Raw genomic sequence first — 21667 nt, 5'->3', positions numbered from 1 at the left:
TTAACTGCCTTATATGCAAATATATGGATATAGTATGTTTTTAGGCCATCTTCTATATTAAGGTTCCTGAAAAAGAACAGTGGAATTTTCTGCCATCTTTAATGATTTCTGACATTCTGACATTACAGCATTTCATTCACTTTGTTTCTTTTTTGGTTAGTTTTGTTTATTACTAAAGAAAAAGGGAAAAAAAAGTTTTCTTCCCACTAGATTTTGTATTTTTTACTGTAGAGTTGCTAACTAACAGTCAGTAAATGATTATAGCTTATATTCCAGTGGACTAGCAGACATTTCTCCAGAACTATTTTGTAACTTCTTTTTCTCCTTTTTATGACCTTAGTGGAATTTTCCCAGTGCTATGATTACCCGAAAGGTGGGAGCAGCTTTGGCAGCTGGTTGCACAGTGGTAGTAAAACCTGCAGAAGATACACCTCTATCTGCCCTGGCTCTTGGTGAGGTGAGCAAGTTTCTTCATGTATTCATTAATAAATACATTGATAAATACAGTCATAAATTTAAAAATCAGAAAAAAAAACTGGTCAGCTAGTCCAACCCATTATGTCAGTCATCAAGTATTTATTAAAAACTTACTATATATCAGGGACTATGCTAACTGCTGGGGATACAAAGAAATGCTGTAAAGAGTCTCTTCCCTCAGTAAGGTTACATTCTGAGGATACAGTATTTAAATAACAAGGCAAATGCAAGATATATGTAAGTGCATATGTATGTATGTACACACACATATACATATGCACATACATAGTAGATGAAAGTAATCTGATTGAGGAAAGCACTAATTAACAAAAGGACCAAGAGAATTCTTTTGCAGAACTGAGATTTGTGCTGAGTGTTGAAAAAAGTCAAGGAAGTTAAGAGGTGTAAATGAAAGGGTAGAAAATTCCAGGGATACATGGCAATTCCGAGGCACAAAGATGGGACAGAGGTAGATGACTCTTTCAAAGTATTTCGCTGAAAAGAGGAAGAATGATATAGGATGATTGTTATAGGGGATAATCGAATCGAATGAAGATTTTTTTTTTTTTAAGAATAAGGAGCCCTGGATGGAAAAAGAACCAGGAGATAGAAAGACATTGAAAATAAGAGAAAGTGAGTATGTTAGTGGAAAAAATATGCTGAAAAATCTGGGAGGTAATTGGATCAAGGGAACTTCTCAAGGTCTTGACAAAGAAAAGAGCTGCCTCCCTCTCTGAGAATGAAGTTCAGCAGAATATAATGAGGAAATATGTTGGAGATAAGGTTGAGGGAATAAAAGGGAACTTTTGGCAAATTGTTTTAGTTTTTTTCAATATCATATGAGGCAAGACCCTGAAAACTGGAGCAGACTGCCGTAGGAGGCTTGATTTGGATCAAGCACTCTTAGATAACAAATACCGGCATCAGTATTTTGTGAATGAAGAAACTGTGTTTCAGAGTTAATTGTGATTTCCCCCAAGTACACATAATAAAAATCCAAATGTAGGTCCTCTGATACCAACTCAGCATTCCACTGTGTCACAAGTGGATGTAAATGAGCATTAGTAAAGGGTGAGGAAAGACTTCTTTCTTTGCCTACATCTCCCTCTAGAAAAGTTTTTCATTTTTATTTGAATTGAAATTGAAATATTGAATTGAAAAATGGGTTTCTCTTAACTAAATATGCATTTCGAGAACTTCCCATTCCTTTCAGGGATTTTAAAAACTTGATCTTTGATTATATATATCCAAATAAACTCCCTTAGGGCTTTCCTTTAATTGGACAAACTCCAGAAAGTAATTTCAAAAAGATCTCTTTTTCTTATCTGCCCTCTGTACCAGATACATGAAGCCTCTCTGGGCTTTGATGTCACTATTTGACTTCTTCATTTATGCCCTTGACCAGTACAGGAGCCTCCTCTCTACTGTTGACTTTGGATATACTGCCTTCTAACATGGACTCTCAAAGTTTACAGATTATGGTCCTCCAGAAACAGCACTCTAGAGCACTGTTCAGAAAAATGGGAGTTCTAGCAGTCTTTTAGGAATTCTTTTTAAAATTTATTTTATTTTCAATTCATGGAACAAAGGAAGCATTTCTATAATAAAGTACAAAAAAATTCTAGGAATTCTGAGATGAGTTTCTGCCCTCAGGGAGCTCCTCTTCTAAGCATGACTTCTTTCTGAGGCCATTAACTCCATTTCTTTAGGACTCTTTAGAGTACAGATTCTGCTGAACATTTTTCTGTGGAATATTTGGTCAAGCCCTTTTTTTCTCTCTTTATCCTTTATTTATTTTTCAGTTTTTGTGGATGTATTTTACAATATTAAAAAATATTCTTCCAGACCTGTGATTATTTTTTCCCCTTGAAAGAAAAATTAGAATTATTCATTATCATCATCATCATCATTATTATTTACATAGTTATATTGTACTCTTCTTTCCTTGACCACATCAGTCAGCAAGCACATTGTATATTCCGAGTAGATTCTGTATCTCTTGCTCTCAAGGAGCTTACTTAGTCTAAAGGGAGAGACAAAACTGTGAGTGTATAAGCACATATTAAATGAATGAATGGAAGAAAGGAAGGGAAGAAGGAGGGATGGTAATTGACAGGACAGGGATAGGGGATACCCTGATAACTAGAGAAAGATTTGGAAAGGCTTCTTTTAGGAGTGAACATTTGAACTGAGCTTCAAAGGAAGTGAGATTCTGAGAGGTTCAGGTAGGAAGGAGTGCACTGCAAACATGGTAGAAAGCGGAGGAAAAAAAGTTTTTCCAAAGGTACAAAGACAAGAGAATGTGATGTAAGGAACCCTAAGAAATCTAGTTGGATTGAATTATAGAATATGTGAAGGAGGATAATATACAATAAATGTGAAGAAATAGACTAGAACAAGGTTGTGGAAGACTTCTGAATGCCAAAGGAGTTTGTGTTTTACCCTAAAGGCAAGAGGAATCTACTAGAACACTTTGAGCAGAAAAGTGACTTAATCACATTTGGGCTTTGGGCAATAAAAATAATCATGTTACAACCGTAGAAAGATAGTAGGGATTCTGGGACTAGAAGCAAAAAATTGGGAGGGCAGTCTCTACTAACATTAAATTTAAACAGTATAATCTTGGACTAGCTTTGTGGTCCTTAGGTCAAGGTCATGTTTATGAGATTTGTTAGGGGGATTGCAATTCAGAAATAAAACAGAAAGTAACTTTTCCCTGAGAAGCATAAGAGAATGTAATTCGTCATTAAAATGCATGATGGTTCTTCTACTTTGGAAGAGTCTGTTTTTCAGATAGAGTATGACATTGAGATTCATACTTGGGGAAAGCAATACAATTTAATGATACTTTTGTGGTATTAGAGAATCTTAATATTGATGAAGACAGGTAACATGAATAAGACTTGACCTTGGCATCAGGAAGATGGGTTCCAGCCCGCCTCTGGTGGATGCTAACTGTTACCCACAGCCAGTTAATCTGTCAATGCCCCAGACAATTATCTAGACAATCAGCAAACATTTAAGTGCCTTCTGTGTACCAGGTGTTGTACTAAGCATTGGGGATACAAAAAAAGGCAGAAGGCAGTCCCTGTCCCCAAAGAGCTCACAAGGGAAGGTAACAAGTATGTACAAGCAAGCTAAATACAGGAGAAATAGGAAATAATTAAAAGGGAAGGCATTAAAATTAAGAGAATTGGGAAAAGCTTCTGGAAGAAAATGGGATTTTAGTTAGGACTTAAAGAAGACTTTAAGTTGAAGAAGAGATTTATACATACACACAATCACATATGTATGTGTATATATACATATATCTTAAAATGGATAACATTGAAATAACAAGTCTGATCCAAAACTTATATTATACACGTCTGTATATATATGTATGTAAAAATAAGTGTATGTATATTTACCTCTCACACCTAAATCCTCCATGTTCTGATTTTGTCCCTGTATAATGGCTGTGAAGGGGAAAATTTATTAAAAATCTTGAATCCCTTTGTTCTCACTTAATTGTTATACTCAAAGCTACTGTATCTTTTGCCTTTTAAGTCAGCATTTTGCTCTCATTTATAGCTTGCCAACCAAGCAGGAATTCCTGCAGGTGTATATAATGTGGTTCCTTGCTCTCGTCAGAAGACCAAGGAGGTTGGGGAAGCTCTTTGCACTGATCCATTGGTATCCAAAATTTCTTTTACTGGCTCAACAGCAACAGGAAAGGTATGTGGAAGTTTACTTTAATAGATCATATGAAATGTAAAAGTTATTGTGTAAAGGAGAAGTAGAAAGAAAGAGAGGCCTTAAAGATGGAATTGGAAAACTCCTCCCTTGATTCAGGCGAGGAAAATGTCTGTGATATTTGGCCAGAATTTTCAAGGGCAGCAGACCATTAATGTTCTCTGTTCTTCCACAGCAAAATTCAAGCTGTTTTGCTGGCCACTTAGATGCTCTAACATAGACTGCCCAAACCCTTGGAGAAATAATTTAAATAAGGTCATTTGTTTTAAGGTAGAAAAGTGATGATGGAATCTAGGGAAAACTGAATCTGCTGATCAGGAAAGGCCTTTCTGGAAAATAGAGGCCCTGCTGGAAGTAAAATTTGGTCCCTGAACAGAGGTTCAGGGTCCAAACTAGATATAAGTGTCTAACCATTCCCAGGGTCCAGTGCTTTTTGCCTAGTAACAAAAAATAAGCACTAATTAGCCGTCTAATAGAGCAGTAGACCTTTCCCATCCATTTTTTGTCTCATTTTTCTTTGCCACTTCTTGAATTCCATGACTGCATATTCAGAGTCTGATTGTGACTTCCATCTAAATGTGTATTCATGGCCGGTTTTCCACTTGAACTGCAGATTCTGTTGCACTATGCTGCTGACTCTGTGAAGAGGGTCTCCATGGAGCTAGGGGGGCACGCCCCATTTATCGTGTTTGACAGTGCCAATGTGAACCAAGCAGTGGCAGGGGCCCTGGCTTCCAAATTCAGAAATTCTGGTCAGGTGAGTCCTCTAGAGTATTTCTAGAATTTGTGTTTGAAGGTCCTATTCCTTCCTTGAATATAATTTTAAATATCTATTCATGAATATTTTTCCTCCTTCCATTTTCACCTCATCCTTTGGTTCACTCCTCCTTGACATTTTTCCTTTCCTCACTCTAATATTAGTTGAGAAATTTGATACTGGCTTTATATTGGTAAGTCCACTCTTTTTCCAAAATGTTAACACCTCACAAGTTATGGAAAAAGTACTGAATGTTTGGATAAAATAGTACTGTTAAAAAAAAAATACTGTGTTTTTCTAGTTCTCTATATCTGTAGGCAGGATGACATAATAGTAGAAAGCTAATCTCAAAACCATGAAGACTTGTGGATCAGGTCTTGTCTCTCACACATGCTGACCATGTAACCCCTAAATAAGTCCCTCACAAACAAGGGGTTCTTAATCAGTTTTTTGCCTTGGATTGATGATAATCTAATTAAGGCCCTGCATCCCTTCTCCAAATAATATTTTTTAACATGTAAATTAAAATGCACAGGATTGTAAAAGGAGACCAAATATATTGAAATGTCATTACCATATATATTTTTAGAAACAAGTTCACAAATGATCCAGCCATTCTGGACAGCAATTTGGAACTATGCCCAAAGGGCTATAAAACTGCCATCTGACTTCTAAGTCTGTGTCCCAAAGAGATCATAAAAGAGAAAAAAGGATTCACATGTGCAAAAATGTTTGTAGTAGCCCTTTTTGTAATGGCAAGGAACTGGAAATTCAGTGGATGCCCATCAGTTGGGGAATGGCTGAATAAGTTATGAATGCAATGGAATACTATTGTTCTATAAGAAATGATGCACAGACTGGTTTCAGAAAAGCCTAGAAAGACTTACAGAAACTGATGCTGAGTGAAGGAAGCAGAACCAAGGGAACATATTAAAAACAAGATTATGTGATGATCAACTATGATGGGCTTGGCTCCTCTCAACAATTCTGTGATTCAAGGCAATTCTAATAGACTTGGGATAGAAAATGCATCTGCATCCAGAGAAAGAACTATAAAGACAAATGTGGATCAGAGCATAATATTTTCATTTTTTATTTTTTCTTTTCTTGTGATTTTTTTCCCTTTTGGTCTGATTTTTTTTTTTTTTTGTGCAGCATGACAAATATGAAAATATGTTTTAAAAAATTGCACAAATTTAACCCAAATCAGATTACTTGGGGAGAGGAGAAGGAAGGGAAGGAGGAAGAAAAATTTGGAACACAAAGTCTTACAGAAATAATTATTGAAACTATCTTTATGTGTATTTGACAAAATACTATTGAAAATTTTAAAAAAGAAAGAAACAGGTTCATAGACCTGAGGTTAGGAACCTAAGATGAAGCAATTTTATAAGATCATAAATTGTAAAGAAAGTGCTGGATAGAAAGAATTTCATGCCTGTAGTAGTGAAATCACAGATCTAGCTCTATTTCTGTCTCTGCCTTCAACTACCAGAGCATGACAAGGAACCTGGTTTTCCCTATTTAGCCTTTCTAGTTCCTCACACTCCAGCCCTGCACTACTACAAACTAAGATTTTTAGTCTCAGGTAGGGAATATAAGGAATTTAAAAACTTTACTCCTTGCCATTACCCCAGACATTGACTTAAATGGTTAGAATCATCATCACGGGCACCCGTGGACCTTTTGAGCCACTGAGTCTAACTCCCTCATTTTATAGATAAGAAAATCGTCAAATGACTTGCTTAGAGTCAAACAGCTGATGAGTGCCTTGAGGTGGGCAGCTAGGTGACTCAATGGATAGAGTACAAACCTGAAGTCAAGAAGACTTATCTTCCCAAGTTCGATCTGGCCTCAGACTCTTATTAGCTGTGTGATTCTGGGCAAGTTGTTTCCTCATCTGTAGGATGATCTGAAGAAGGAAGTGGCAAACTGCTCTAGTATCTTTGCCAAGAAAACCCCAAATGGAATCACAAAGAGTCAGATGACTGAAAAACAACAAAACAACAAAGTCAAAAATTAATTGACTTTAGTGGCCAAAAGTTGTATAGAGCACTGGCCCTGGAGACTTTTAACTAGCTACATGATCCTAGGCAAGTCGCTTAATTCATAATTGCCTATGTCCTCATTTATAAAATGGGGACACACTGGAGAACAAAATGGCAAACTCCCCCAGTATCTTTACCAAAAAAAAAACTCCATGGACTTAGTCCATGAAGGCCAGGAAGAGTTAAATGTGACAGAATTACAACAATGATGACAGTATTTGCTGGGCTTAGATAAAGGCAGTCAGTTGATCAATTTGCTTTCCCTATGATATTGCCAGTTTTCTATGGAATGAACACAGGATAATTCTCAGTCTCCTTTGTTTCTCCTTTTCCTATTTCTTCATGTACTTATAACTTTGTGCTTTTGCTTAGGAGAACACTATCTAATACATTGTAGGAGCTTCTAATAAATTCTTCCTTTCTCACCTTTTGGTATTCATTCACAGCTCTTTTTGTTGTTTGTCAGGCAGCAAGTAGTCCCATTTTACTACTTCTTGCATTTTAGTTTGTGGTAAATAGATAAAGACAACTTGGGGCTGAGAAAGATGTGAATTTGTACCCCATATTTTGTTTTCAGGTTAAAATAGAAATGCAATATCCCCCAAATCTTCAAATATTTTTTTTTATTTGCCAGATTAAGACTAGGTGGGAAATAAACTTAGACCTGAGTACTCTAAAAGGACCACTAAGAAATAATAGTCAGGGATTATTAATTTAGATCCTTCTTATATTTCATTACTTTTGTATTTAGACATGTGTCTGTTCGAATCGTTTCTTGGTGCAAAAGGGGATCCATGATTCCTTTGTGAAGAAGTTTGCTGAAGCCATTAATAAGGAACTTTGCGTAGGTCATGGATTTGAAGAAAGGACCACCCAGGGTCCATTGATTAATGAAAAGGCGGTGGAAAAGGTAAGTGAATGAATTAAAGCTTGGTCTCTGTTATTAACATGAACAATCTAACTAGTGGATCTTTGTCAGTCCTCAAATCTGCTGTGGAAGAAGTCAGTCAACAAGCATTTATTTAATTCTTACTGTGTTTCAGGCACTATATTTAAATACTGGAGGTATACAAAAAATAAAAATAAAAATAGCTCTTGCCCTCAAAGAGCTTGCCTTCTAAAGAGGTAAATGGATCCTGTTTGGGACAGGTAAATTGGCTCAGTGGATAGAATGCCAAGACTGAAGTCAGGAAAACTTACCTCCCTGAGTTCATATCAGGCCTCAGATACTTAGAAACTCTGATCCTAGGCAAGTCACTTAATCCAGTTTGCCTCAGTTTCCTCATCTGTAAAATGAACTGGAGAAACAAATGACAAACCCCTCTAATATCTTTGCCAAGAAAATCCCAAATGGGGTCACCTGAACAACATTCAAGAGGTTACCTTGAAAGGAATGCAGAAAAAAGTGAAGCAAATCAGAAAATTCCTCATAAAATATGGAGCTTGAGATGAATCTTAAATGAAGCTTTTTAAAAAAAAAAAGAAAGAAAGAAAGAAAGAAAAAATAGAACAGCTTTTCATTTCTGAGAAATCAGAGAATCGAGTAACTTTTTGTGTATTTCTTGAGTTTAACATCTGGAAGCTGGGAGTTAGGAAATCTAGATTCTTTTTCTCTTTCCTATAATTTCCCAAGGCCCTATAGCTGGCTTTGCTTCTGCACCTCCCTTTCTCCAGCTATAAAATGGAGATAATACTGGAGTCTCCACTCCTCCCTCCCTGCAGGGCTTAGGATGAAGAAATACTGTTTGTAAGGCTTTTTGAACAAATTAGAAAGACTTTTGAAAACAAGTTTGTGTACTAGCTGAAACATTGGGTTTGGTTTCTTATTTTTTCCTTTTGTCACAAGTTATTCTTTTAGCCATCGCTTTTATTACTCTCCCCAAAATTCATTGAATTCCTAAAACTTCCAGCAGGGGGAGATAGCATCTCAAGTGCTTAGCTCTGGATTAGAGATAGAGGAGAAAACTGAGGTTGAGTGGGAGAAAATTCTTCTCAATTTAAATTTAAATGTCACACTTTTGGATGATGGCAAGTAGGAAGATTTTTCCTGTATTTTCTTTCCTGTTTATTAAACTCTTTAGAGTCACTCGAGGAATTTCCTAACTAACCTAAGAATACAATATATTTTCTGGGTCGTCTGCTCTTATATTGGAATAGAGATTAGATCTGAACTTTCAGTGTCAGTGATATAAGGAATTCTTGTGTCTGAGGCACAAATTAAATTACTTTCCTAGGTCACTCAACTAATATGGGTCAGAAGTAGAACTTCAATTTAGAACTTGGCTGCAAAGCCATTTCTCTGTCCACTATCTTTAAAATCAGGGAGAAACTTGTGGCTCTCATTTTCATCAGCAGTTAGCCAGAAAAATCAGCATGTAGCATGTGAATGCAAGAGAAAAAGAAAAACAGGAAGCTATCATCTCAGCTGAGAGTAGGAGGAAAGTGGAAGCCTGTAGATTGGGACTTGTCCAGGGTGGAAAAACATAACAGCCCAAAAGTTGGCAGCCTTGCCGCACCAAAGAGGAAAATGCCAAATCACCAGAGAGTTTGGAGAGCTAGTGAAAATATCAGGGAACAAGTTAGGGAAGGGTTCTTTGTAATGTGGCTCTTGCCAAGCTCTCACTGCCTAGCAACTGAGCTGATCACACCAAAATCACATTGTGAAAACAAATTGAAACACAGAGTTGTGGGAGAGCTCTTATACGCTTTGAATTCTCAAAAGACCTTGCAGCATATTGCTTCCAAAAAGAATTTTCTTAAACTACATGGGAAGGTGGGGGGTAGAGAGAAGGTGTAGGAAGGTGCTTTTTAGTTAAATGGTTTTTCCATTGTCTAACTCAGTGCTTTTGCTTTGGTCCCTTCATGCAGGCTGAAAGGGATAATAGATGGAAAAGACCTAGTAGTTCCAAGTATCCCTTCCCTGCCCATTCATAGGGGATAATTGAGTAGTCTTTCCCCTCTTTCCTATTTAAGCCTTTGTGGCAACTCTCAGGAACAAATGCTTTCTGTAGATTTAGTCTCCAGCTTGTTCCTTTGGGAATCACAAAGCTTGCCATGTTCTTCATCCCCATACCATCTGATTAAAAATAGCTTCAATTGCTGAAGTAAGTTGAGAGAGTTGAACTTTGATGGTAGTGCAGAATAGGAAGTAGAAGCATGGCCTTGAAGTTCAGATGCCACTTATATTTCCTCCTAGCTCATGAGATTAGGCATAAGTTCATTAGGGATAAGTTCCTCATCTTTAAAATGGAGATAATTAATATGGGTATATTACCCATACAGGTATATTCTCTTAGGAAGTAATGAAGCTTAAATGGTATTATATATGAGAAGCATTTTGTTGTGTATTAATTTCAGTTATTGTTATGATTAAATGATTTTGCTCCCTTTTTTATCCTCAGAAGGTAGAAAAAGATAAGAGTATAGACTAGAAAATGATTGTCATATGCTTGAGTAAAATATACTGGAGTGTCCCTGTACATTTATTTGTAATGTATTCCTAAAATAAAATTACACAGCAAATCTTTTTGATAAGTTACTGTGATTTTTTAGGTAGAAGATGATTAGTTTGAGAAGAAATGGCTATCTTTCCCATTTGCAATTTTTCTCCCAAATTTGGTCATAACCACAGCTGTAGCAGGATACAGCTTTTTCCCTCCTCTAAATGGAGCAAAATACTTTTTGCCCTCATTTTCTCAAAATGAAGTCAGACATATCTTCTCCCAGTTCTGGAGAGTACCTTGAGAGATCAGCTGTGTCTCTTTCTAATGTTCCTATTTAGCCACAGTTAGCCACAGTGATGAACCCCCAGGTCCATTTAATCAATTAGTTTTTACAAGATATATTTATTTCAAAGTTACAGCAAAATCATTAGTACAAACATTTTTCCTCAACCCAGTTTGGGAGAACACTTTCTCCAGTACCATCTCATCTCTGAAAAGAGTGGACTTAGACTCAATGTAGTTCCCATGTACTCTTCCTCCCGCTAAGTTCATGTTCAAAGGCAGTATGGTCTTTGTCTTTTCTCATTCACTTGGGCCTCGGAGCTAACCCAACAACAAGCACAGACTCCAGTCCCAGTTTGCTGGGGGCTCACTCGCTGTCCTGATTTTCTCACAGCTCATAAGGTAGTTGTTCTCTCTAATCTCTTTTGCCTAAAATGTGAAAAACAAACTTTGAAGCCACGAAACAAGGCTTGTAATCACAGACCACATGTGGAAAAGGGGGTGCAGTAAAACCTTTGCCATCCACCCTCATAGCACTGTCCCTTACCAGAAGGCTAATAGGCAAGAAGTTAAGCCAGGAGAATGGGGGCAGAGGTTGCCTAATGCCTTTTGGAAGCTCCCCAGCTCCAATCCAAGAGGCTCTCATTCACTATTTTTAATAGAATTGTACCAGTTACAGAACATCTGCCTGGGCTCCAAATCTTCCCGATGTGCTTCCATTCCAAGGCATGCGTCATCATGATTCTTCAGCCTTTTCCACTTGGAAAATTGCATAATTGGCTCTCTGTACTTGATCATAAAGACTGGGCTCATTGGCTAGTTCCTAGTTATTTGACATTTAGCTTGGGAAACACCAACATTTAGAAGAACCTAGAGTTCTTGGCTGATGTTGCTCAATTATATACCTTTAATGTTTCTGCCAGAAGGAGTTTTTAGTGACAAAATAAAGTAGTTTATTCACATAAATGTGGAAGTGTATCCTGAAATTACAGACTTAGTCTATTCATCGATCTTTTGTACCTTACCAAGGTAGGTCAATACATACTTATATATACTCTCTCTCAGACTAAGAATGATAATATTTGGAGATTATAAGTAAGAGATGTTTTCCTGGCTTTGACAGTGTTGATACTGGCTGTATGCCCATCTCTTTTTATTTTAAAATGGCAAGTTTAGAAAGAGAGGTAAAGAAATTCTGAGTAACATTGCCCTTTTTGTGACAGGGAAGGATCTGGTGCTGAAGAGGTGATAGGGACTGGACTTAACTGGTTATAGGGAATTCCCAGTTGAGAAAATTTGTCCTACTGACACAGGATAAGCAGTTTTTCTCTTAGAGTGCTGCCTAGAATGATGAAACATTAAGTAACCCTCCCAGGGCATATAGCCAATGTGTAACACATGAAAATTGAACCCAGACCTCTGTAACTTTGAGGTTATCGCTATCCAATATGGCACACTGCCATATTGATAGTAGAAGAGGAATCACATCACCAGGAATAGACTGGAGGTTTTGAACAGCTTGATTCTAATTTCCATCCAATCTTTGTCCTTTAACCCACATCTGCAGCTTGGTGAGATTGTTTCAACATGTTTCAACAGCTCAGCCTAGGATGGAGTGATTTTTTGCCTGTTCCTTCCTCGTTGAGTTGAACTTTGCAGAAGTAACTTCCTAGGATAATAGAACAACAGCTTCATTTGCTGTGACTGTTTCTATCATTAACATGTAATTTTGAAGGCTGTGAATTTCAGCAAAACCATTAATGACCCATTGCCTAGGGGACATTCTCTACCTTATTGACTCAAATTATAATATGGAATGCATTTCTGATCTATTTTTTGTTTTGGTTGTGAGGTCGAGGTGGGGAAGCACACCACAGAATTCTAGTCCAGGGCTGGACAAACTACCAAATCCTATTGTCAAGTGATCCACAAATTAAGAATGGTCTTTACATTTTCAAATAATGTTTCATTTGTATTTTAAAATACATTTTTAAAAAACCATTCTTAGTTCACAAGTATTATAAAAATAGGCAACTCTGGTCCTTGTGATATAGTTTGCCAGCTATAGTTTTGGACACTTGGGCTTTGATAAGTCAAATTACTTTTATACAGTGCCCCATAGTAAGTTAGTAGACCTGGATCTCAGTTATTTTAAATGGAATTTCTCTTTTTATCACTTGCTATTGTTTTTTTAATTGGTAATATATAGAAATGCTGATGATTTCTATGGGTTTATTTTATATCTTGTAATTTTGCTGAAGTTGTTAATTATTTCAACTATTTTTTTAGTTGATTCTCCAGGATTCTCTAAGTATATTATAATATAATCTGCAAAGAGTGGGTTTTATTTTCTCATTGCCTATTCTGATAGCTTCAGTTTCTCTTTCTCTTTTTGTTGCTATAGATAGTATTTGTAGTATAGTATGGAATAATAGTGATGATAATGGGTAAACTTGCCTGAGTTTACTAGGAAGGCTTCTAGCTTATTTCCATTGGACAACAGTCTTTCGTTCTCAGAGACATCACTGTGGTTAGAGCCAAGTTGCAGATATGATTGATTAGACCAATACGAGCTCAGAGTGCTCTGCCACAAGCCAGAAACAAATAATCCATGTGAACATTTGGGGTAGTTTCTCTAATTTTGTGCATCTCACATTTCTTTTGGGCTAATTTAATTCTGTTTTGCTTATAGAGCACAGCACCTTCTCTGATGAGGGCACACTCTGCTGGGCAGTCTTGTGACATCTCCCATGTCATACAATCAATCCTAAAGCTCTTAAGAGTTACCTTGAGAGTGTCCTTGTATCTATGCTTGTTGTATAATTTTAAATAACTACTTATTTTGAGCAAAGTTCCTTTTATTCCTATTTTTTCTAACATTTTTAATAAGAATGGAAATTATATTTTGTCAGAAGCCTTTTCTTGATCTTGTTGTTTTGATTGTTGGTATGGTCCGTTATGCTGATAGTTTTATCTAATATTGAACCAGCTCTGCATTCCTGGTAGAAACCTACCTAGTCCAATAGAACATAGGCCAGTGACTATTCCACTAAACTTTTTGCCTCAGTTGTCCTAAGTTCCCTTGTTCAGAGAAATACTTTTTGCTAAGAAAACAACCCTACTTTAAAAAGGAAGAGAACTTTCCTCAAGAGAACAGGGCAAGATGAAATCCTTTCTCTTCTCCACCTCCCCCAGTTTTATCAGTTTCCTCTAAAACAGAGGAGCATTAGCTGCTGCCAGACTGGGACTACTTGGCAGCATCATGTGCTCCTACACAAAGCACAACAATGTCTCAGGAAGTGAACTCTATTTTAGGATTCATCAGCGTAAGCAGAAAAGCTGATTGGGACTTAATGCTGTTGAAGAATTAAGACTCCATAGAGAAAATAAAGATAATAAAAAGACTTCCTTCAAGTAAAAAAGGAAATGAACTTTCCCACTACCTCCCTCCTCTTTTATGACCCTTTCTCAATTTCTCGCACCCCTTCTTCTCAACTTTTCTCCTTACTCTTTTTTTACTTTCCTTCTCCATTTAAAAATTTTATTTCCCTCTCATGTTCTTTTTTTCCCTCTTTTGCTTCTCAATCTCTTCCCTCTTTCGTTTTCTCTACACTCCCTCCCCTCTCCAGTCTCTGCCTCTCTTTGCCTGTCACTTTGTCCTCTTCTCTGTTCCTCCTTGTTCCCTTATTTCTTCCCTGCCCCCTTCAGCGAGGCTCATGATGCTTTGGATCAGGCTGTTTTTGAGAACACAGCATGCTGTGCGTGTCCTGTGACTCCTGTCCTTTGTGCAGTTTCTTATTCTACTCTTCATTGGGGATCAAGACTGTGCTTCCTTACTGACTGCTCTGAAAATTATATCCTGTCACTTTTTTAGTGCTGTTAAGATTTTTAAAAAAATGAACACACACAAATCTGATGCTGGTCTGGGGTATAACATGGTTGTGGCCTTTGGCTTCTGTTTTTTAGTGGTTTAACTTCACCATCTTTGCAAACTCACAAAATAAGAAAACAAAGAAAATGATGATGATAAGATTAAAAGCTATAGCATGATTCCAAGTCAACTCACACCTGAACAAAGCACTTCAATGTCTGGGGAGGAACCACCAGGGTATTGAACTAGCTTGAGGAGGTAGTTTCTGGTGAGGGCAAAGCTCTTTACTCTTTGTGTCATGAACGCCTAAAACAGGGCCTGTCATTGAGTAATTGCTAAATAAATGTTTGTTGATTGATTGGTGGATGGGATCGTAATTTTTCTCTCTCTGAGTCCCACCACATCCTACCTTAGAATAGTCAGACCAGTGCATTATGACCCCCAGAGAGCTAGAAGGTGGTTCATCACCCCCCACCGATCCAGGGCAGGGGCTGGAAAGATGTTCTAGATGTCCCTCTCAGGGTGCGTTTTGAGATTCCGTGTCTCTCCTTTGGTCGCGGGGGATTGCATTCCACCCCAGAACATGGCTACGTTCTGCATAAAGGCTTGGACCTCGACAACTGGACCAAGAGGACGTTGTTCAGTATGGAAGCCGTTCTGGGGAGATGGCACAAACCCATCCCGGAAGAGAATGCAGGCTCCAGTCTGCCTCCTTGTAACCCTGGCGTTCCTCACATTTTTTCTTACTGCCAAGACTCAACCATCCCCACCTCCTGAGAGTTCCTTCCCCTAAAGGGATTACTAGTATGGGAATGCCACTACCTGATTTATTTTCTCTGCTCTTTAAAACATTGGTATCTCTCTGTCAACTGAGAGCCTTCTCCGCTGGCTTCTCTCTTTCCTGCAGGTAGAGAAGCAGGTGAGTGATGCGGTTTCCAAAGGAGCCACCATCGTGACCGGAGGGAAAAGGCACAGCTTTGGCAAGAACTTTTTCGAGCCGACCCTCCTCAGCAACGTCACCTCAGACATGCTCTGTTCTCAGGAAGAAACCTTTGGCCCCGTGGCCCCAGTGATTAAGTAAGAGCAGTCCTGTTTTAAGGGGGCAAGGGGCACCAAGGAAATTTTCTGGGGTGTGTCAGAGGGAGAGGGGGAGCAGCCACATTTCCACCACCATGAGTCAGGTTGGACCCCTCAAGGAAATCTGATGACCTTGGTTTTTGGATTAAAAGTGGCCTTGGGGCTATTTTAAATATAATCTGGGTTGTTGTTTGTTTTTTGCTGAGGCAGTTGGGGTTAAGTGACCTCTCCAAGGTCACACAGCCAGGAAGTGTTAAGTGTCTGAGACTCAGGTCCTCCCGACTTCAAAGCTGTTGCTCTATCCGCTGCACCACCCAGCTGCCTCATATAATCTGTTTTTTAAAAAAGGAAAAAAAATGTGGAGGTGACCGTGGGATTTGAGCTGTGAAAAATATTAATCATGATGAAAACTTGGGCCTTTGGTATTCATAATTTTGCTTTACTCTTCTGAGGGGAGAGAAGGGGAGGGGAGGAGAAAGAAAATATGGTATCAAATAAATAAGCATAAGCATTTTTAAAAAGCATTTAAAAATCTTTCTTATTTTTCTTTTTTTAAAAAAGCATCTTTTGCTTTGGTATGACTTCTGATTATATTCCTCTCTAACTCACCCTGCCCTTGTACCAAAAAATAAAAAAATTCCTTTTTAGAAAGTTCAACAAAACTAACACACACATCCATCAAGCCTGGCAGTATATGCACTGTCCTACAGCCATACTTTTTCACCTCTGCAAAGAGAGGGAAGAAGGGAAAAGGGGGAGAGAGACAGAGACAAAGGGGAGACAGAGGGAGACAGAGAAAGAAAAAGATAGAGAAATGGAGAGACAGAAAGAAAGAAGAAAAGAGATGGAGAGAGGGAAAAGGGGGAGAGAGACAGAGACAAAGGGGAGACAGAGGGAGACAGAGAAAGAAAAAGAAAAATGGAGAGACAGAAAGAGGGGAAAGGGAGTGAGAGTGAAAAGTGGGGAGAAGAACAGAGAGAGAGAAGAGGGAGGGAAGTGCATTTTCTCATCATTTCTTCAGTATTAAGATTGGTCATTATATTTACAGCAAGTTCAGGCTGGGGCTTTTTTGTTGTGAATTCTTTTAGTTATGTTGTTGAAAGTCATTATGTATATTGTCTTCCTGGTTCGATTTATTTCTGTCTTCATCAGTTGACATAAATCTTGAACAGGCAGATAGTACCATATAATCACAACAGTAAATACCATACAGACAATAAATGCCATGTAACCGTACCATAGCTGGTGAGCTGATCAGTGGTGACTTCTCTACAGAGAATATGTGAAACAGGCACATGAGTAAAAGGGATCAAAATCATGGCAATTGAGATGAATGTAGAAAAGAAACAGCAAAGAGCACGTGAGGCAGAGTGACGATGCTGAAAGAGCAGGGTTGAAGACTCGAATCTTAGTTAAATTCCTGCTCTGTCCAAAGTCACCACCACTCTGGGCCTGGTAGTTCCCTAATGTATAAAAATGAAGGCATTAAACTGGACCTGTGCAGTGTCTCCTAGCTCTAAATCTTCATCTGAAAAGGGTAAATTTGTGAAGGGAAAGAAGGAAGGAATGAAGGAAATATTAAAGCTTTCCTGTGGCTGGCACCATGCTAAACTCTTTATAAATATTAGGTAGTTGAGATAAAAGTCGTATGCCCACTTATTAGGTTAAGATTTAGGAAATCTTGCCCAGTTATAAATCAGAAGAAATATCCTTTCAGGTTCTTTTCATCTCTGATTCAATGTGACCCTATGAACCTTGCGAGGGGGCACTCTGAGGAGGAACAGGATGCTTCTCTGTCTATTGTCCCAAATTCTTAATAAATCATCCTGTGCTATGTGGTGCCGCCAGGTAGATTAGCAGACATGCTCATATCTGCTCAATAGGGTGACTCTGAGGCTTGTTCCAGCTTAATTAAAGTTAGGGGAAGAACACTACATATTTGTAAACTGAAAAGAAAAATAATCTGCTAACTTTTACTCCATGTAATAATTTTCAGTTTGTTATCTAATGAATGCTGGAGTATCTTTCTGAGTAGCACAAGGAAAGGTCTGGATTCAAATTATGACTTTGCTAATTACCATTTGTCTGACCTTGGGTCAATCTTTTCCATCTCTCATTTGTACAAGAAGAGTCATTGTTGTAGTTTATTCCACTTCTAATTCCTGTGATCTTCCTGCCTTCTTCGGGGGAAAAAAATCATCAATTTAAAATGTAGTCACCCTAAGCCAAATATTAATCTTTCCTTCAGAACCAAGAATCCAGAGAAGCCTTGCTGCTAAATGCATACCTTGCAGAAAGTTCAAATCTAGAGAAGGAAGGGGAAGAGGAAAGGAAGGGATAAACTTATTTACCACTTTGCCAATGTTCTTTTTATAGCAAAAAACTTTTTTTTTTTTTTTTTGGCAGATTTGATACAGAGGAAGAGGCTCTAGCTATTGCCAATGCAATGGATGTGGGTTTAGCAGGTAAGTTTTGTTTTGTTTGTTTTGATGAGCTAACAGTTGTTGATAACATATTCAAGCTAATGTTTTTGAGCATCCAATTCATTTCCCCAATTTTTGTATCATTTTTTGACTTAGTTCTGATTTATTATCAATAGCACCCTTGTCTTGTTATTACATTTTCCAGTAGAGATGATAGACTTGTGCTTCAGAATCCCCTCCTTTATCCTCGTTACATATGTGTGGAAACTCCTGGTTAAGGGTTAGAGGTGGAGTAAATCAAAACTAACTAGGCTGAACAGTATCAGACCTCTTCCCCCTCCAAAAAGCAGGGTCAGGAAGGCCCTATTTAAATACCTGATGTTTCTCCCAATTTACTGGCTGAAGTCCTCTTTAAAAAAAAAAAAATCCTTTTTATTTACCTTAGTACTTCAAGACTAATTTTATCAGTATGGATACTCCCTTCACTGTGGCAGATTGTAACCCCGGGAGGACATCATTGTGAACCTCTGTGTGTGTCTAAGTGTGTATGTAATTTTAACTGTAGTTTTTTAAACCACTTCATATAAAAATCATTGAATCTTCTGCTTTGGGAGGATTTTCATTCCCTCCAACACCTTTGAAATTAAAATGTAGCTTAGAAAATGTATTGGAGTTGATCTGCAAACAGCTTTTCTATTTGTCTGGAACTGGCCAAGGGAGGCAGAGAAGAAGAAAAATATCTATTCACATTTGCCAAAATAAGTAGCCACCTTGCCTTTTTTCACTTTGGTTAAAAGCATATGTGAATGTGTGAGCCAACAGGAGTAATTTCAGTGATTAAGTGAATATGTATCTACTACCTATTAAAGATAAGAGGATCCTTTCTGTACCTAGTAGATTTTTTGTACATCTAGTGCAAAAGATGTAAGCTATAACTGTAATATATAATAATATATATTATAATAATATAATAAATATAATGTAAGCTATATTAAGTTAAGCTATAGAGATGTAATCTCATTGTCCTAAATGTACCAGTGCAGGTCAGCATCTTCTTTAAAACTTTTCTTAGATTTGCCTAAAGTTTAAGTGATTTGTCTGAAGTCACACAGCCATGTCATTGTACATAATAGCCATCATAAAAAAGACAATTACAGTATAAGGCATGGCATTTAAACATATGGTAAGTGGTACAGACAAAAGCACGATAGGTGCTCAGCGAAACAAGAAGTCACTGACTGAGTTGATCAGGAAGCCTTCATAGGGAAGGTGGCCAGAATTCCTATTTTAAGCAGGTGGTGGGGGTGAACACAGGCATTCCTTTGGGAAGGAATTCTATAACAAAGACATAAGGAAGGAAGACATAAAAATGAATTAAGGGAATCCTCATTAGAATAGCTTGACTAGAGTGGAGGGTTTATGTAAGGAAGTATAGTAGGAAATAAAATTGGAAAGCTTTACCCATGCTTATCACATAATAGACAATAAACATCAGTTGATTGAAAAAGGTATTTTTATCTAGTTTGTAGAAGATTAGCAATGTCAGTCAAAGGAGTTTGGCTATAGAGAACTATGGGATGTTTGGGAGTGGGAAGATTATCTGATCAAAACATTGGTTTTAGAAAATGAAGTTGTGTGTAGGATGGTTTGGGGTGGAGGCAAGGAAGAAATACCAGGTGTCAGTGAGCCCGTTTTGGAAGCTATTGCAAAATAGTGGTCTAAGGTTAAGCTAGAATAGGAACAATAGATATAAAAAATAACAAATAATAGATGACATTTATCTAGTGCTTTAAACTTTGCTTTTTAAAATTTATTTAATAGCATTTTATTTTTCCAAAAACATGCAAAGATAGTTTTTAACATTCCCTTTTGTAAAACCTTATGTTAAATTGAAATTATTATTTTTTTAAATTTTATTAAAGTTTTTTATATTTACAAAACATATGCATAGGTAATTTTCCAGTATTGACCCTTGCAAAACCTTCTGTTACAAATTTTCCCCTCTTTTCCCCCACCCCCTCCCCTAAATGGTAGTCCCATACATGCTAAATGTGTTAAAATATATCTTAAATTCAATATATGTATACATATTTATCTTACTGCACAAGAAAAATCAGATCAAGAAAAGAAAAAAAACTTAGAAAACAAAATGTAGTGCATTAAACTTTGTAAAGCAGTTGATATGCATTACTTTATTTCACAACAGCCTTAGGAAGTAGGTGTTATAATTATCATCCCCATTTTACAGAAGAGAAAACTGAAGCATGGAGATAAAATGACTTGCCTATGATAGCTAATAAATAATAAACTCGGGATCTTTGTGCTTGCATTCTGTCCACCACACCACCTCGTTACCTGAGGTAACACAGGGGAAGAATGGATAAGATCTGATATAGGGCAAAAATAATGAGTGACTATAGTTTTAAATATAATCTTATTGCATATAAATCTTCTTGTCCCTATTACAGGTTATTTTTACTCTCAGGATCCAGCGCAGATCTGGAGGGTGGCTGAGCAACTGGAAGTTGGTATGGTTGGGGTTAACGAGGGACTGCTGTCCACAGTGGAATGCCCTTTCGGTGGGGTGAAACAATCTGGTCTTGGACGAGAAGGCTCAAAGTATGGTATTGATGAATATCTGGAACTGAAGTATGTGTGTTATGGTGGCTTATAGGAATCATCAGGTGTTCTGTAGCCAAAGGGGAAAATCCCTCTATACGTGTAGAGAAATGCTATCTCATATATTTTTAATAAACCTTTAGAGACCCATAAATGTGAATTTTTTTAAATTTTACTCATCCAGTCCCACATCATTCTGTAAGTTAGCTGACAGCGTTCCTCAGATACTTGACTAAAACAAGAGGTGAAACGTGTTAAGTGTCCTTTCTGCTTTGAGGTGGACTTTTAGGTTGTGATTTCCAGCCTTACCATGGTGCTGCCATCCCCTACTGTGAAAAAGAGCATCCCTCTCGCCATGGTTAGGAAGGGGTGGTTAGTACCAAAAGCACCAGAATAACCATATATTAAGCCCATTTCATCTCTAACAAGGCTCTCATACTATGGCAGGCCTGGAGAAAATGCCTTCTTGCACATTCTGGCTGCCTGGGCATTGCCATCGAGGTGCAATCTGGCCTATTTTTAAAAAAACAGTTTGAAACAGTACAGTGTGTTTCTTTGTGGACAGAAGGAATATTTCCTCTCCTTTTCTCTCTCTGGCTCACTTCTAAAAAATGAATCCTACAACTTGTGTTTATTGAAAAGGGAAAAAAAATGTTGGCTCTGTTTTCACCTATTTTCCTCATTTAGGAAGTAAGCAGAGGATTATAGCTGAGAACTGTAGAGTTTGGAGATCTCCAGACTGGAAGTCAGTATACTTAGACTTTGGTATCTAAACTACTAACATGCAATTTTGGCAAACCATTATGTCTCCAGTCTTCAGTCATCTCATCTGCAAAGTGGTAATAATGCACATGGCCCTTCCTAATTCACAAGAGTATAGGATTAAAATTATACCAGGCCTTCATAGAAAGAAGATAACTATTTTGGAAAAATGA

At 37.6% G+C, this 21667-nt stretch overlaps 1 protein-coding gene across 1 annotated transcript in view; it reads left to right on the top strand.

Moving 5' to 3' along the window:
* The window catches only part of ALDH5A1 (aldehyde dehydrogenase 5 family member A1), a 37690-nt gene extending 16447 nt beyond the window's left edge, over window positions 1-21243 (top strand). The window contains exons 4-10 of the mRNA XM_003760133.4: window positions 341-457; window positions 4051-4194; window positions 4826-4969; window positions 7769-7927; window positions 15521-15690; window positions 18097-18155; window positions 20582-21243. Of these exons, the coding sequence (XP_003760181.2) occupies window positions 341-457; window positions 4051-4194; window positions 4826-4969; window positions 7769-7927; window positions 15521-15690; window positions 18097-18155; window positions 20582-20787 (999 nt within the window). The 3' untranslated portion in view covers window positions 20788-21243. The remainder of the gene's footprint in view (window positions 1-340; window positions 458-4050; window positions 4195-4825; window positions 4970-7768; window positions 7928-15520; window positions 15691-18096; window positions 18156-20581) is intronic.
* Window positions 21244-21667: the final 424 nt, after the last annotated feature.

This window comes from Sarcophilus harrisii, chromosome 1 (assembly GCF_902635505.1).
Source record: "Sarcophilus harrisii chromosome 1, mSarHar1.11, whole genome shotgun sequence".
NCBI lineage: Eukaryota > Metazoa > Chordata > Mammalia > Dasyuromorphia > Dasyuridae > Sarcophilus > Sarcophilus harrisii.
The sequence above is the reverse complement of the archived record's forward strand: the minus strand, read 5'-3'. Positions and strand labels throughout refer to the sequence as shown.